The sequence below is a fragment of the Ipomoea nil genome, unplaced genomic scaffold, assembly GCF_001879475.1.
Source record: "Ipomoea nil cultivar Tokyo-kokei standard unplaced genomic scaffold, Asagao_1.1 scaffold3030, whole genome shotgun sequence".
Classification (NCBI taxonomy): domain Eukaryota; kingdom Viridiplantae; phylum Streptophyta; class Magnoliopsida; order Solanales; family Convolvulaceae; genus Ipomoea; species Ipomoea nil.
This window is the reverse complement of record NW_017619458.1, coordinates 2799777-2818838: the sequence shown is the minus strand read 5'-3', so window position 1 is coordinate 2818838 and position 19062 is coordinate 2799777. Positions and strand designations below refer to the sequence as shown.

General features: G+C 32.0%; 1 protein-coding gene across 1 annotated transcript; it reads left to right on the top strand.

Moving 5' to 3' along the window:
* The first annotated feature begins 17808 nt into the window (after positions 1-17808).
* On the top strand, positions 17809-18812 carry LOC109163537. Its single transcript, XM_019312285.1, has 2 exons — positions 17809-18400; positions 18508-18812. Exons 1-2 carry the CDS (start codon positions 17809-17811, stop codon positions 18810-18812), a joined length of 897 nt encoding a protein of 298 aa, XP_019167830.1.
* The last annotated feature ends 250 nt before the right edge of the window (positions 18813-19062 follow it).

Here is a 19062-nt window from a genome sequence, read left to right as displayed (position 1 = left end):
ACCCACAATCACACACCCTCAATAACATATGCCAAAAATGAAATGCAAGAAGAAAGTAACGACACAAACCTCCATGGGCGGTAAAAACTCCGGACTGTCCGAGGTAGGGACAGCACCCAATCCGGTGCTAGCACCATGAACAACATCCACCCCATCATTATCAGCACACCCGGGCCCAGCACACACATTACCTTGATCCCCACCAAGAGAATCAGGCCCAACACATCTCCAATACCCTACCCCAAAAGACACAACCAAAGATATTACAACCAATAGCATACAAAAAATGTAAATAAAAACTACAACCACACATAAACCAACATAGAGACCACACTGCCAAGCACACCAACATGCATACGCCAGCACACCAGCATGCATACTCCAGCACACAACGACGAAAAGCCAAAAATACAAAAGAGCAACTCATCCAACTGCATTTGACAAAAAATAAAAAAATAATAATAATAAAAAGGCAACAAACCTGCACCGAGGCCCCCAAACCAGCTGGTTCCTCGCACACATTCCCACCCTCCTACAAGGGAACACACACCCAACTTAATAAACCCCACACCAGATTACAAACCAAAAATCAACGCCAAAAATCAAACACATACAACACAAAACACAAAAACCCTTACCGAAGGAATAATATTAACAGGCCCAGAATCATCACCGCTAAACTCCGCCGCATTTTTGTTAACCGCCCCAACAACCGCATCGGTACCTCTACCCTCAAGACCCGCCACAGCAAAATCTTGAGTTAAACCAAGGCTAAACGAAGGCATATATTGAGGCCACCACCATCATAAATGTCATGAAAATCCACATCCAAAGCACGCAACCGGTCCTGAATAGGAGCAAAAAACCGGCGACAAACCTCCCCCTCCACCACCCTACCACGTGCCATCTTGAACAATTGATCCAAGGTAGCAACAGAACTTGCAACAACAGCAGCAGCCTCCCCAACAACACATTCAAACGTCTAGAGTGAACACAAAAAGAACACATACATTAGCATACAAACCTTAATCCGACTAATCCAAACCTGTAAGCACACCCAAGTCCAACAGTGCGCACATAAAGTAATGAACTAAATAAATTTAAAACAAAAAGGCGTGCAAGGAAGACAAACAACTGTGCAGTCCAACCTTAGGGCCATACTCGGGGCCATCCCCATCCACATTCAACCCCACGACACCAGGCTCGATCTCACCACGACCAAACCCACCAGCAGCCATCTCCGCAGACCCCCTCGCAAAAAGCAACTCCGATGTCCATCCGCGAAACGAAGGCACGAGCCATGGGACAGAACGCTGAAACGACAACACACGGTCCACATAAAACAACTGAACAACAACACAACAAAATAAGGAAAAGAACGCAATAAAAGAGTAAAAAAAAAAATAAATAAAAAATAACAAACAGAATAATACCGCAACAAACTCCGCAGGACCCACAAAGCATTTATGACGGCCATTAACCCAAGCATCCTGAGTCTCCACCAACAAATCTAGTAGAAGCTTGCACCAATTTAACTCATGGATCCGAGAGACATCATCAAACCAATCGAAATACATTTGATTCACATAGCCATTGCTCATACAACACACCAACGTGGACAGCACCAACATACAAAAATTCCTTTTAAACCAATCGCCACCATCAACCTCACCAATAACATTGTCTGCAACCATGGACAACGACACCGCATAACCCGCCTTCCCAAATAATCCCCTCCAATGTTTCAGCAGATTACTAATATGCACCCGCTCACGCTTAACCATCTCAATTTCACCACGTGGAAACCCCAACACCAGCTCAACATCCCGCTCATACACAAGAAGGACTCTACCACCCCCCAAGTCAAACGTCCGCGTCTGCCCATCAAAATTAGTCAAGAGCCAATGCACCAGACTCGGAGGACACTCCGACACCTTGAAATCCAACAAATGCCCGAATCCTAAACCCCTAATATCATTTTTTTGCCGCACGGACAAATCATGAAGAGCATCAACAAGAACACCAGTTTTCCCCCGAAACTTAACAGTGGAAAATTCAGAAACCTCTTCTACAAGCTCCTCACCACCACCAGAGGAATCTTCAGGAGCATTCCACAGCGGGTCTTGCTCCAACCTAGCCAAGAAAGCCAGCGGTGGCGAAACGAAGTCATCATCACTCGCAGACCCCACGCCCACCCCAGGAACACCCCGCAACCCCATAAGCTTCTTACCTGCAGAAAATAGAACCACACTACTCACTACACAACCTTGCACACCAACCAACACACCTACAGCACCACAACCAACCACATCAAGCACAATAAAAAACCCAAAGGGACAAACACCACACCCCCCCCCCCCAATCCCGGCAAAAACATCACCCCCCCCCCCCCCCCCCCCTCCAACCAAATTTTCCTGATTTGGAAAATAAATAATCATCCGACCATCGAACATGTAACAACAATTAAAGCCTGCACACTTATAACAACCGACAACAAAACATGTAACAACACAATAAAAAACAGAAATGCAGTTAAATACAAAAACAACCTACTATACACCATAAAATAGAATACCCCTATCATTACAAAACTATAAAAAAAACCTCCCGCCACTATATAAATGCAAAACACTATATACATAGCATACTCAAGTTATAAGGATATGTACCAAATAATCTCAACTACTAATAAACAGCATGCCACACTAGTTTAAGCTAGACTCAACATATAACATAGTAACCCACACCTCATTCCACAAACATTTAAGCTAAACCACTAACATTAAATAAAAAAAAATTTAAAAAAAAAAAAAAAAAAAAAAAAAAAAAAAAAAAAAACCAGAAACGAAAACTGCCCGCCGGGAAGAAGAAGAAACACCCCTTCCGAATCCAAATAAAAATTACTACATTTATTTCTCATACTATTTTCCCCTTGTTATTCATGCAAACTTAATTGATTCGGACCACCTTAAGTTAATTACAATTAGTTCCCTCAATTATTAAGGTGCATTATATTGGTATTTCTTTGTTAATTGACAAAGGAAGCAGAAAGCTATTTTAGTTGCTGAAATGAAATATGATATCACGGAGAGAAGTTATTGCAAATGAGGGAGACTCATAAGGGTGTGGTTAAAACATACGAACAAACATATATTAAAAAAAAAAAAAAAAAAAAAAAAAAAAAAAAAAAAAAAAAAAAAAAAAACTGAAACGAAAACTGCCGGCCGGAAGAAGAAAAAACACCCCTTCCGGCCACGAAATCGCCCACAGCCACCCCACCCAGACACCAAAATCCCCACCACCCCAGAAACAATCCAACAAACCCCAAAACCCATCCCGCCACAACCTACAACCGAGTAAAAAAACAAACCCTAGATGCAAAAATCGAACACAAAATCGGGCAAAACGACATAGCCCCCACCCCAATCCACACCTACCAACCACCAAACCACAAACCTCCAAAAGTTGAACACAAAACCAGGCCAAAAACAGTATAGAAAAGAAAAAAAAAAAAAAAAAAAAAAAAAAAAAAAACAAAACAAAACAAAAAAAACTAACCTCGGCCGACATCCGGTGGTCCCCTCTTCAACGTGCCGCGATCCCCACCAACAACCATGGCAACGTGCGAATGAAGATCGAAAACGAAAAGGAACGAAAGCAACGCGATTTTCGCAACTCTTCGACGCACTCCCCACGCACGACAAGAGAAGAAACGGAAGAATAGGAATAGTCTACACCTTGCGCGTGTGTTTGAAAGACAATCTGACAAGGACTCACCCCACCAAAAATACATTAATACCCTTCTTAAAATAAAAACACCCAAAAAATTAGATGGATGCACGCCCAAATCTTAGCCATTCAACCGCATCATCCAACGCTCAAAAATAGTCCACACGTTTTTATTTTAAGAGGTGTTTTCACATGAATCAAATTATATATATATATATATATATATATATATATATATATATATATATATATATATATATATATATATATATATATTCTATTTTATACCTAATATTTGTATATTTACAATATAACCCCAAGTATATATTATTTAGATATACTAAAGTTTTGTATACTTATGTAATTATGTGTTAGTTTTGTATTAGGTACATTTCTTATATTATTTATATATACTAAAGTTTTTAAACAGGCTTTTAAAAAGGCTTCAGGCTCAGGCTTGAGCTTAACAAAAAGCCTACATACAGGCTCAGGCCCAGGCCCAGGCTTTAGATTTTTGTAACAGGCCCAGGCCTAATTTTCCAAAGCTCGGCTCGGCTCGGCCTATTTCCACCCCTATCCCTCGGCATCCTTTCGCCCTTCCCACCATACCCCATCATCCTTCCCAAAAAAAAAATCAAAAAGAAAATAATAATCTTTTCGTAGGATTATTATTTGGTTTTTTTACTAACATATATCCAACAATCTTAAAACCTTATTTTCCTTGTTTTCCCGTTGGTTTTGTCTCTAATTTCATTGAAAAAAAATGGAGAACCTCGTATTGCTAAATCAAGGGGAGAAGAATGTTGTTGAGAACAACAGTGGTGGGAACGGCAACAACGTTGCACTTTCCCAGGCACCACCAGTGAGCGTAGGTTCACAAGATGGTGGGAGCACCGAGGGATACATCCTTACGATGAGGGTACCGACGGTACCAAGTGGTTCGGCTGAAAGTCCGGAGAAGTTCACCGGGATCGGATCGAACTTCAAGATGTGGCAAAAAAAATGTTGTTGTACCTGGCAACTCTCGACTTGGCAAGGTTCTTGACCGAGAAAGTTCCCAATTTGAAGGAACAAGATGCCCAATCCGTTCTGGCGGTTGGCTATTGGAAGGATTCAGACTTCCTTTTCCGAAACTATATCCTAAACGGATTATGTGATGCGTTATACGATATATATCGCAAGATTAGCACAACGAAAGCGTTGTGGGAAGCCTTGGATCATAAGTATAGAAGCGAGGATGCTGGCGCAAAGAAATTTGTGGTTGGCCGATTCCTTGATTTCAAAATGGTTGGTTCCAAGACCATGCTAAGCAATTGATCTTCGATAAAATCCGCGACGAGGGCATGGTGTTGAGTAAAGCCTTCCTAGTGGGATTGTGATCCACTTGTTGCCTCCAGGATAGAAGGACTTCAAGAGCTTCCTTAAGCATAAGCGACGCGAAAGGAGATGAACCTGGAGGACCTGATCCAACGACTCAAAATTAAGGAGGGGAACAAAACGAATGATGGGAGAGGTCCTGTCATTAGTGGCGTTAATGTGACAACCCAAAATGTTTTCTCCAATTTCTATTTAATAGAGTTTCAAAATAAAATTCAATTTTGTTCCTACAATAATTTTTGGCCAAATGAGTAATAAAATATTTTCTTCAAAATTGTTCCTATGATGTTTTGTGCATATATTGTTGTGTTGGTAATGTTTTGATGCCATGTTGTTGTTATTGAATATTTTGGAGGGGTGTGGTGTTGTGGAAATGGAGTTTTCCACCCTGGAAGTGCCCAGACAGAGCTTGGAAGCTACTGTCTCGCCAGGGAGGTTGACCTGGCGGAGCTAACTAACGGAGCTGGGCAAACTCCACTGGCCAGTTCCACCGGGTGGCAGATCCAAGTGACGAATCCCGTTGAAGTCCTTCACTTTGGTCAGTGACTTGGCAGAGCTTCTCAAACTCCGTAACCTAGCCTTGCCAGGTCACTGTGTTGTGTTGGTGCAAGGTCTTTGAGGCTCAGTCCAACCTCGGGTTCGTTCCGGTCCGTGACTTGTGGGTCCATGAGACTCGTGAGACTCGGGATTTGTGATGACCCATTTTGTATGAAATATGCCTATGTGTTATGTGATTAAAAATTCATTTCCAAAATCAAGCATCAAAAATGATTTCTAAGTGTTTTTGAGTATATTGAGTTTTGTGCATAGTATTGAATCATGTGTTGACGTTGGTTTTGTTTAAGTACTCCACATGCATGTGTCAATACATTGCACTATAAATCTTGTTAGAATGTGTTATATAATCATTTGTACATAAATCATTACTCGCCACACTTCATATTTAAACTCATGACATTTGAGCATTTTGAGTTACATTTAATTACAAGTATGAAAGGCCTACATTATAGCTTTAAACTATTTTCAAAACCTATATATGTATATATGGGTAAACCTATATCTATACACTTTTGAAAAGCATGCATGTCATGGTGATATCCATTAAAGAAAAGAGAAGTTTTCATATGATATACTACTATTATGTGATGTGAGGGAAATTGTATATTTTTGGAGGCTCCCGTTTGGACTATGTCCTTTCAGCTGTATGAAATGATGTGATAATGAGAACCGAACACTCCTAGAATGATGATATAATGAGAATCGGCGGAGCACTCCAGGATTTTATGATTGAAGTAGCTTGGTCGAAAAATCCTGGACTGGTAGGTTGGATACTACCCGCTGGGCTTGGAATTCCGGGTAGGGGGTGTGCACACTGAAAGTACGATACATGATTCCAAAAGAGATATGATTTTGTGGGCGAGCTGAGTTTGGCCAGCAGATGTTCGCTATGCTTGTTAGGTTTATTCACGAATCGTGAAGTTCCTACCTCCCCACCATATGATGAGATTGAGGTTCCTTAGTTACGGATGTGGCGGTTGTGTGGGAAGCACCATTCACTAGGGCTTTTCTGAGGCGGAGTACCTGCCTCCCATGACCCTGATTTATGATATGATGAGATTGATTAAGGTCCTCCCGTACTAAATCTATATTGCTATATTTTGAGATTGAGTGTATCTATATAAATGATATTTATACTTATCGAGCTTCTTTTTCAGCATTGCATATATCTTACTAATGTTTACATGAGAAGTAAAGCATTCATTCTTACTATTTGAGTACTTAGCATGAAAATCTAGATTTGCATTACACTTATCTCATCTCTCTCATATTAATTATCTCGGAGCATCCTAGAACGCGTATGTTGATTATTGGTATCTTAGTGTACATGTTGTATCGTAGCTATTGTCGTTACGTTATGAGTATGAGCATGAACTGCGATTATTTGTATATATATTTATATATGTAAGTTTAGATGCATATATGTGAACTAGCTATACATGTGATATAATGATTGGCTGTGGTGCCTATCTTTGATCCTACATGATATACATGTAAATGTCAAAATGTTTTCCAATCTATATCTATATTGTTTCCACAGGGTTGAGTGGTCTTATACTTAGCATTTTTATGCTAACGCATTATTTTCCTATGTTTTCTTATAACCCTTTTTAGGTTGACTTGTTGTACTGAAAGTGCACTTATCGAGGTATAGCGTGTAGCTCTAGTTGTTATTATTGGTAGTTAGCCTTAGAATCCCTTTCCTCCTGTTTTGAGACTTTCAGTAGCGGATTGATGTAACTAGACTACTATGTTTTGTCGGTGCCTAGACACTGGGGTTCGCTAGCCCCTTTTTTGGTTATGTATAGAGCTTATGACTCTAGTTTGGTTGATGTGTTAGCCTGTGCAATTACCCAAGGGTGGGTAGTTGTGGCGGTAGCACCGTCTAATGGATATATTGGAACTTAATCTATCTTAACTTTATCCCCTTTTCTTTTTCTTTTACCCTTATTTGACTGTTAGAATCTAGGCTCAAAAGTATGAAAAATGGGGGTGTTACAACTAAGGCCAATGTTGTGGAGCACGGTAAAAGCTCCAAGAGGAACAAGAAGGACAAGTGAAAGCTAGGTCGGAAAGGAGGCATTACCAAGAACTACTACAAGAAATTTCACATTTAGTGACAACAGTAATCGTCACCGAAACTATCATTTTTGGTCACTATTGAAATTAGTGACCAATTTTTGAAGTCGTCACCTGTTGTCACTATATCCTCCGTCACTATTGTAGTAGTGGCGACTTTTGAAAGTTGTCACAATTACTCGATACTTTTGTGACAATATTTACTTACCCTCAAAGTAGTATTTGAGTGATAATGATAGTTGTCACAATAAATGTATAATTTGTAACCAAATATGTTATTACAAAAAATTGATCTATTGACAACTAAAATCGTTGCAATTAATTATTTTATTGTGACCACACTTTAGTCACAATAGTTGTACTTATTTGTGAGAATTGTTGTTGACGCAAAAACGATTATCAGTGACCAAAATAGTGGTATCAATAATTACTTTGTTGTGACAACAATCATGGTAACAAATGTTGTATTTATTTGTGACAAAAGAAGTTAACTCTAAAACAATCATTGGTGGTAACTAAAGTCGTACAACAATTCAATTTCTTGTAACCATCATCTTCATCACTGACATCTTTGAAAATAGTGGCAACGTATTTGTCACTAAAATACTGAAAATTGGTAGCAAAATTTGTGTCACTAAAACAAGTTGAAATATTGTCACTATTGTCAATCTTAATATTTATATAAGTGACAATTACTTGGTCACAATTATTTTTCTCAAATAATACTAGCCAAATGCATACAATATAAAATTATTTATTTCAAAATCTTGTCATTATTAAATGTTTTAATTTAATTATTATCTGAAATAAAATAATTCATTCAACTAATGTTACTCGTCAAATTAATATATATATATATATATATATATATATATATATATATATATATATATATATATATATATATATATATATATAATTGCACTCACATGGGAATGCTTCGCCCAGACGCGAAATAGGAATGAATTCTGTCCGTCCACGTGTCCAGATCTAATGGATGAGAAACACTGATTTTTATAAAAAATAAAAAAAAAATGCGGTGGCATTTTCGTAAATAATTGAACATCGAAATGCAAGTAAAATGTATTACAAGTGCATGTAAAATGTATTATAGGTGTAAGTAAAAATTTACACTGAGCTTCAATACTAAGTGCACCTATAGTTATAGATAGTTGCACCAATAGTTCTAAGTAGTTGCACACATAGTTATAAGTAGTTGCACCAAGGTGCATGAATGTTTGCGGGTGGTTTTCAGGGGTATTACTACCCGCTAAACTTAGATCAATGAATGTTAACAAGGCAAAATTACATGCACTTATAGGTGAAAGTATGCAACAATGTGTCTTCCATAATCAGGAGATCTGTTATCTTCTCTCTTTTTTTTTTTTTTTTTCGAATGACAACACACAGATGTAACATGTCTAATTCACAATACTAGATTAAAACACTTGGATGAAAACAGTCACATGAAAAGACATATAGGTAACATGGGTAGAACATACAGAACTAAAATACTAATAGTCTGCATGTAGTTCAATAGAATACATTTATTAACATGCTTATGATAGAAAAAAAAATAATAATAAAGTTCAAGTTTATTTTTAAACTCAAACATTTAATACGCAATATTCTAAATTATCAACAATATATTGTACTCAAATTAAAAAAAAAAAAAATACACTATTTTGTCAGTTTTACACTTTGAATTATTTTAATATAAAACAGTTCTCTTTATTTCATTTATTTTTTTAAAGTAAGATCAGAATTTAACCTATTGACCAATTTATACAGTTAATTAAAAAATTAAAAGTTCTAAATTTATATATACAGCGACCAATTTATATGCTGGTAATCTACAACAGGAATAGCATGCATTAGGCTTTATCTTAATACCAATATTATAGAATGGTCTCATATTGTAATATGTTATTAGTTTACATATTAGTGTATTGGTGGAGAAAAGATCTTTAATGCATAAACATTTTTTAAAATAAACTGTTTTTCTTTAATCTTAGAATATATTGTATTTTATATTTGAGGTAAGCAAAAAAAAAAAAAGACAAAAAATTAAACTTACTGATAATTTTATACTATAAATGTTTTTTACATAATATATGACATAAATTTTGTGGTTCTTAAAATTCAATCTTTTGTTGTTAATTTGTCTATTATGCATATACTATAAAATTGTGAAGATTGATTTATTATAAATTGAAATTTGATAGATGGTACTATATATACCTTATTATAATAATAAAGTATTAAAATATGATATAATATTTAAATAATTTATTTGTTTTTTAAAATCTACTATATATTATCTACTATACTAATAAGAGCCCAAGAGAGTTAGGCCTATAATGGGTAGAAAAATGGCGGTCACAGATTTTAATCAAATGAATGGCTCAGATTGATTAAAAGATTGATAAGATTTAAATTTTACACTAAAATTTCCTAAAATACCCACACACCGTTACTAATTCCGTTAAAATTTTAAGAATTGCCGTTAGTTCACCGTTAACTTACTCATTGATTTCAATAAAAAAAAAAGGTCTTAGGTTCGAACCTCATCCCAATCAAATTAAAGTTGACATAATTAGTACTCTATTTTACTCTTATTAAATTATATAAATAATAATTTAGTAGCTACAACAAAAAATTATAGATATGCATTTCTTTAATTTAGAATTATGTGTCCACAATGCCTTTATTCAAAAAAAAAAATTATTCATTATCAATAAATTAAATAAGAGAAATAATTGTATTAGTTATATTGTCTTTATTTTTCTACAATATAAAAATTCTTTATATTCAAATGTATTAAGTGATTATATTCGCTACATTGTCCTTACAATGTCTTAATTCAGTGAAAAAAAATTATTCATTATCAATAAATTAATTAAGAGAAATATTTTCATTAGTTATATTGTCTTTATTTTTCTCAAATGTAAAAATTTTTACATTCAAATTCATCAATTGATTATATTCACTACATTGTCTATTATCTTTTTTTTTTTTGCACTATTTTTCTAATTAAATATCAATGTTATATTACAAAATAATGCTATATATTTATTTACCAAGTATTTTATTAATACCATGAAAAAATTAAAAAAATATATATAATTAATAAAGCCAACCATATTAACTACTTGAGAGACTTTGTGACAAAAAGAGTATTCAAATCACACAACAAATTGAAGTGAGAACTACCTTGCAATGTCCATGTTTGACAATCAGCAGTTAGCGCGCGGATTATATTAGCGGATTTGACCAACGAATTTATTTAATTATTAACATTGGGTAGAAAAAATGACCGCCAAATTATTAAATCAAATGAATGGTTCAAATTGTTCAGGTTTTAATTTTTTTTAAAAATTTTTCTAATTTATCCTTAATTATATGATTATCCATTTAACTTTTTCGTTAAATACCATTAATTCACCGTTAGTCTAATTATAATATTAACGTCTAATATAGAATTATAATTACACCATTAATCTAATTCTAATATTAAAGTCTTAATAGAACTTAACCACAAATCCTAATGTCGAAATCTCCTCAAACAATATTAGTATATATTTAATATTTTATGCCCTAATTTTTATTTGTTCTCCCTTATGTCCCGTATTTGGTTTCAACCATACCTATACAATTATTTTATTGACAATTATAATCAATCTTGACTATATTATCTTGCATTTGTAAACTTAGAATTACCTATTTAACTCGCACGGGCTTAGCTCAATGGTTTAGTGGGCAGTATTTGGGAGAAGAGACCAAGGTTTGAACCTCGGCGGCGGCAGTGCGGGAATTATGTCCAAAGTGGGCAGATTCCTTGTTCGCACCGACATTTGGTCCTGTTTGCTGAACCATTGAGTCACCGTGATTTACAACTTCCTACAATGCTCTGTCGGGTCAGAGTGTGGGGGGCCCTTGGGGTAGGGGACTCAACTTTTGGGAGAAGAATTACCTATTTAAATACGCAAATTCAACCTTCAATTATCTATGCATGAACAATTTCAATATAATCTTGCCTTAATATACTTTAAAGTACTTATTTAAAAAAAAAAACATTGGGCATTATCCCAATCGCGCAATGCGCGTAAAAAACTAGTACAAAAACAAGTCATCAACTTCTTGAGTACAATACAAGTTACACAATATTCAGTACACACAATATCACTATTTTTCACATATACCTAGCCCTACTACTAAGCATTAATTGTTGATGGTAAGCTTTGACTCTCATATACTAATGTTTCATAGTGACTTTTCAATTCTGTAAAAGTTGGTATTTATATATACATGTCATTCAAGAAAAAAAGAACTACACTCTATATTCATTCTCAAAGAAAAGTTTCCTAAGTGCATAGTAAAGAATTGCAAGAAAATGAAGAAATTGAAGGGGTCAACTACCATACGTGGAAATAAAAAGCACGATTTTGAAGATAAATTAAATGTACAATTAAAACATACCTGTTGTTCTACATTCAAACTCTATGAAATATTGACTTAATATTTCATTTGCAATATGTTCTTGATTTGCTTTATATGTGTGTGAAATCTGCACCAATTTTTTTTTTTTAAAAGTAATGTTAATTATAGGTAATACCATACTGGACCATGTTCCCAATGATCTAAGAGTGTGTTTGGTTGGTGGGTTTTGTCCATAGGAATGGGTATGAAAGTGATTTTTGTTGTTTGGTTGATAGACTTTTAGAACACTACTATGAGTTTCGAATACCCCATCAATTGAAAAACCCATACCTAAATACAATAAAGGTTTCATTCCCTTATTCATTCTCAAGCACTACTATTAGTAATCATTCTCATTCCACCCCTACTACCAAACATGTTAAATATTTTCACCAAAACCCATTACCATTACCAAGTATTTGATACCGATTCCGATTCCGATTCCTATGTACGAACCAAACACACCCTAAGTATTACCATACTGGATATAGACTGAGATCGTCCAACAATGAGATAGGAAAAAATAAATCAAGAAAAGAAATGTCTCTACATTGTTTGACATTCAAATATGACAGAATATAGAAATAGTTATTATGAAAGTACTAGTATTTGCGCCCATGCGTTGCACGGATTGGATTTATTATAATATTTTAAAAATATTTAGATCAATATACAATTGTATAAATTATAATATCGAATATTATATAATATAATTGAAGAATTGAGTTGCACTGATTATGTTTTCTGATGTTATCAATGCTTGAATTCGAGTAAATAATTGTCTAATAAATAACTAACATGTAGATATACGCATTCGGTGTTGCAACTTTAGAGGTTTTATATATCAATGTTTAGAATTTGTATTAATTGGGCTAATTATCTTGTTGTCTAGCAACTCAGTTATAGGAATTATTTATACGGAAGATATATTTTCTATGTAGATATATAACAATTTTGTCATCTTTGTATATAAAAAAACATAATATCAATGGCTTGAATAATTATACATTATTGAAAATCTCTTTGTAGACGACATTGGTAGTAGTAATAGAATTTTATCCATCCTTGTCTAGAGTTAAAACCATCAGACCAGTAATAAGTTAACGTGAGTTAGTGTTTGACCCTGACTTTTGCTGATAGCCATGGCATATGCGAGCATCAACGTGAATTGTTTTCGTTAGAACTTGAAGGGAAATCTCGTATCAGAATGGTGAAAGACATTTTAATTGAAGATTTTACTTTTATTAATAGTATAGATATAGATTGGTGTAAATAATAATTAATAAATTATTATTTTCTTATAAAATTACATAGAATTTCAAATGAATTTTCTCATTTATTACGCAGAATTTGTTTCCGTTATTCTAACAATTATAATAGTTTAATTATTTTCAGAATTTGACAACCATTTTTCATTTTAAGTACATATTAACTTTAATTTGTGATAAAAATTCATTAGATATTAGTTAATTTTCATATAAAATTTTGTTACCAATTAAACGTTATTAATATTTTTACCAATTAATTAATATTCATATTAATTTAGGCGGGAATGTGGAAAATGAGGATTTATTAATAGTATAAATTGGTGTAAATAATAATTAATGAATTATTATTTCTTTATAAAATCACGCAAAATTTCAAACGAATTTTCTCATTTGCTACGCAGAATTTGTATCCATTATTTTCACAATTATAATAATTTAATTATTCTCAGAATTTGGTAACCATTTTCCATTTTTATGTACATATTGACTTTAATCTGTGGTAGCAATTCATTAGATATTAATTAATTTTCATATAAAATTTTGTTACAAATTAAGCTTTATTAATTTTTTACTAATTAATTAATATTCATATTATTTTGGGCGGGAATGTTGTAAAGGAGGATTTTAATTTTATTAAAGTCATTCCACTAAGGAAATTAAAACTAATTAAAGGAAATCTAATCATGCTATATTTATTTGTAAATTTATATTGATTTCATTTTGAAATCATTAGTTTACATATTTGAATTATTTATTTTTCTTTAATTATTCTCATTGTAAACATAAATGATATTGCAATAATTAATTTATGATATTTATCAAATTGTATTTTTTAAAATATAAAATTTTCTTATGTTTAGGGATCAAAAATATTTTAAAATTATTTTTATTAGTAAGTCTTTTTCATTTTTAAAATAATTTCCAGCAATCCTAACACTCCCTTAGTCTCTAATAAAAAAATTGAAAAATAAAAGTAATTTTATTAAGAAAATTAAAATTAATTAAATTAATCTAATCAAGCTATATTTATTTGTAACTGTATATTAATTTTGTTTTGAAATCATTGATTCGTATCTTTGAATTATTTATTTTTTTTTCTTTAACTATTATAAACAGAAATTATGATATTTAACAAATTGTATTTAAAAAAAATATAACATTTACACACGTTATGAGGGGTTAAAAAATATTTTATAATTATTTTTATTAGTATGTAAGATGAAAAATAAAAGTCATTTCATTACGAAAATTAAAACTAATTAAAGTAAATCTAATCATGTTATATTTATTTGTAAATGTGTATTAATTTCATTTCGAAATCATTGGTTCACATCTTTATAACTATTTTTTTTTCTTTAACTATTATAAATAGAAATTATGATATTTATCAAATTGTATTTTAAAAAAATATAATATTTACACATGTTATGAGGGGTTAAAAAATATTTTAAAATTATTTTTTATTAGTATGTATTTTTATTTTAAAATATTTTTCGTAATCCAAACACTTCATCAGCCTCCCATAAAAACTGATAAAGAAAAGTCATTACATTAAGAAAATTAAAACTAATTAAAGTAAATCTAATCGTGCTATATTTATTTCTAACTGTATATTAATTTTATTTTGAAATCATTGATTCACATATTTGATTTTTTAAATTATTGTAATTTATAAAAAGAAATGATATTGTACTAATTAATTTATTATATTTATCAAATTGTATTTTTAAAAAATATAAGATTTACACATATTATGAGGGGTTAAAAAATATTTTAAAATTATTTTTTATTAGTAAGTATTTAAAAAACAAAATTTACAGCAACCCAAACCACTCCCTTAGTCTTCCATATAAAAACTGATAAAGAAAAGTCATATCCTTGAGAATTAAAACTAATTAAAGTAAATCTAATCATGGTATATTTATTTGAAATTGTACATTAATTTCATTTTGAAATCACTGGTTCATATATTTGAATTATTATTTTTTATTTATTATAAGCATAAATGATATTGTACTAATTAATTTATGATATTTATCAAATTGTATTTTTTAAAATATAGTGTTTTACCTGTGCGTTGTCCGGATAAATTTTTTGTTATTATAAATTTAAAATTAAAATAGAAAAACTAAAATGATGTTAAAATGTACAATATAATAATATAGTTGGACTTTTATATATTTGGTCAAGTATCTATTTTCATAACGTACAAAATTAAAATTCAAGTTTTGTATGGTTAATATAATCTCTAATCATGTACATATTTAGATAAATTTATAGAAAAAATTCATATAATTAAGTTGATTACTACAATGTAATAGAGCTAGTAGCATTCAAAAAAAAAAGTTGATTAATTCCAAATTGTATTTCATATATATTATAATTCTAAAAATATGAATAATAATAATAACTAAGAGAATTGTATTTTGAAATCAATAAAAAATGTAAATTACTCTAAATTTTTTATGAATAAATATAAACTCTAATCAGACGCATATCATTATATGATTGTATAATACATTGTATATACACATAATATTTATTAATATGTATATAGAAAAATTCTATAATATAATTTCAATAATTATAATTTATATTGATAGATTTATACTTAAAAAATTATATTTATAAATTTAAAAAGTGTATGTATTTATATTTAAAAAATTATAAATATTCATGATTTTTTTAATTTTATAATTTCATTTCTTTACTTATATTTCATATTTATTAATTATAACGGTCACAAATGTAATGAAATTGTCACAAATATTTCATTAATTATATTAATTATAATTACCAAATATTGTGGCAATTATCATGATAATTTCATTAATTATATTAATTATAACATTTGTTCTCTTCCAATATTTAAATACATTACCATAAAATGACCATAATAATTACACAAAAGAAGGAAAGAAAAATTATGAGAATAATTACCTTTAATAAAAATTAGAAAAAAATAATCTATATATTAAGGTAAGTACAATTTATTTTGTGCCAAAATATTATACATTAAGTATGAAAATATATATGTCTATAAATTACCATAATAATTACACCGGAAAATGTGACAATACATAATTATTAAAAAATAATATTAATAATTAATTATTAAGGCAAGTATAATTAATTTTGTACTAATAATATATATATATATATATATATATATATATATATATATATATATATATATATATATTTTTTTTTTTTTTTTAATTCTATATTGATAAGCATAGTCTGTGTATATACTTTAGGAAAAATATTCATTATTAAAAATAGAATATAATTTAAAAATTAAATTATTAATTAGATTACCTAATATAATTGTTCTAGTAATTGATTTCATGCTGCTATGTATAATTCATATATCTGAAAACTTTTAAGAGCTAAATAACTATTAATTGCCTTAATAATTAAGATAATTTTTAGTCAATCAATATTCAATAGTATTAAAAGTATTATTTCGAATTTTTATAAATAAGATATAATATTATTAAACCAAAATAATTAAAAATAATGTGTACATATTACCAAAGATTTTATAATAGTAATTTTTGTTGCCTAATAGAATTTACCAATTATTAAACATTGTTTATGGTAATTATTGTATGACATTTAATACTAAAATTATTAGATAGAATTTTTATAATTTAATTAAGGTATAATATAATTATTCCATGAACGGCTGCTATACCCTTTTTTTTTTTTTTTTTTTTTTTTTTTTTTTTGCTTATGTTTGTTTTTGTTTCCAGGATTTGTGATATATCTTTTGTTGCACAAGGAAACTGGACTGATGTGCCATGCTTTCTCTCCTATTACTTCTCTCCAGTATCTTACATAAGCTGGTTCTAGCTCATAAAAAGCTGTTTACTACTAATCCATAGCTATCTTCTTCTGCGTTCTTGATTTTATGGAACGTTTGTATAATAATGTTTTATGGATCATCCTTCACCGTCTCTGGTACCTGCTGCTTGGATATTTTCAGGGTGTTTGGAAGGTAAGGCCGGGATGATGAATTCTTCAGAGTCAGATTCAATCTTCTCATGAGGTTTATACTGTGATGAATAAGGAAGCAAATAATGCAGAATGATGAATGAGGAAGGCAAATAATGAAGACCAATTCTTGCAGATTTCTTTACTGTATATTCCTTGTATATAGTGATTTAGTTTCCTTTCCAATAGCTTACCTTAGTTTCTTTGCATGTATTTATTCTTTGCTATTATCAGTAATTAAACAGGCCTTTCCCTCATCTTCCTTTTTCACGTCTTACCAATATCCCTTGAGTTTCTCAAACAACTGCACGCCGTTTTTATCATGGCATCAGAGTCAGGTTACGACAAGGCGAAAGATGTTACGCCGAAGACATCGGATGAAAGCGGTGAAGAAACAGAAAAGACCCAGCGTGGTAAGATGGCATCGAAAGCAACAGAAGTTTTGCCTGGTTGCATAGATGTCATGTCGCCATATTTCTTACATGCTTCTGATGCTCCAGGGCATGTTTATGTTACTGAAGTCCTCCGTGATGGCAACTACGGAGAGTGGGTAAATGATATGCGAGATGCATTGTTTGCCAAAAACAAGATGGGTTTTGTAGATGGATCTCTGTCCACACCGACACCCGACTCACCATATTTACAACAGTGGATGCATTGTAATGCTATGGTGAAAGGTTGGCTAAAGAGTGCAATGGACAAGGACATGAGAAACAGTGTAAGATATGCCAATACAGCCAGAGATATTTGGGAGGACCTGGAAGAAAGGTTTGGGAAGGGAAGTGCACCAAGAGCCTTTGAGATTAGGCGAGCAGTGGTACTCCTACAACAAGAAAAGGCTTCTGTTTCGTCTTACTACACAAAATTGAAAAGCCTCTGGGATGAGACGATGGCAATCTCTCCACTACCAAGATGTGTTTGCAGTGGATGCGCATGCAATAATATCAAAGCAGTTCGCCGATATGAAGGAGAAGGAGCAGTTATGATTTTTTGATGGGATTGGATGAAGAATTTAATGCAGTGAAGTCACAGATTCTCAGTTCAAAACCAACGCCAAGCCTTGGTCGAGCGTATCATATGGTTTCTGAAGACGAGCAGCAAAGACAAGTCTCAGCCACTCATAAACCAGTGGTTGAATCTACAGCATTCCAAACACAGAGATTTTCCAATGAAAAGGATGGCGGAGGAAGAAGAAGGGATAAACCCATTTGTGGACACTGCCAGAAGATTGGACATACTGAAGATCAATGCTATGAAATAATTGGTTATCCCACACATTGGCAGAAAGGTCCTCGTGATAAGAGAGGAGGGCAATACACAGACTAGAAAGCAATGCTAAAAGTAGCCCATGTTGATGCAGATGTGAATCCCTTACGAAGCCTTACACAAGACCAATTGGCAAAACTTGTTCAGTTCCTGAATACAGACGAAGACAAATTCAAGCATGATGGGGCATCAACAAACCCAACTGTTAACATGGCTGGTAAGATTAATAAACGAAACTCGTGGGTGATAGATTCTGGAGCAACAGATCACATAGTGTGTGACAGTGAGCTATTGAATAGAGTGGAGATTG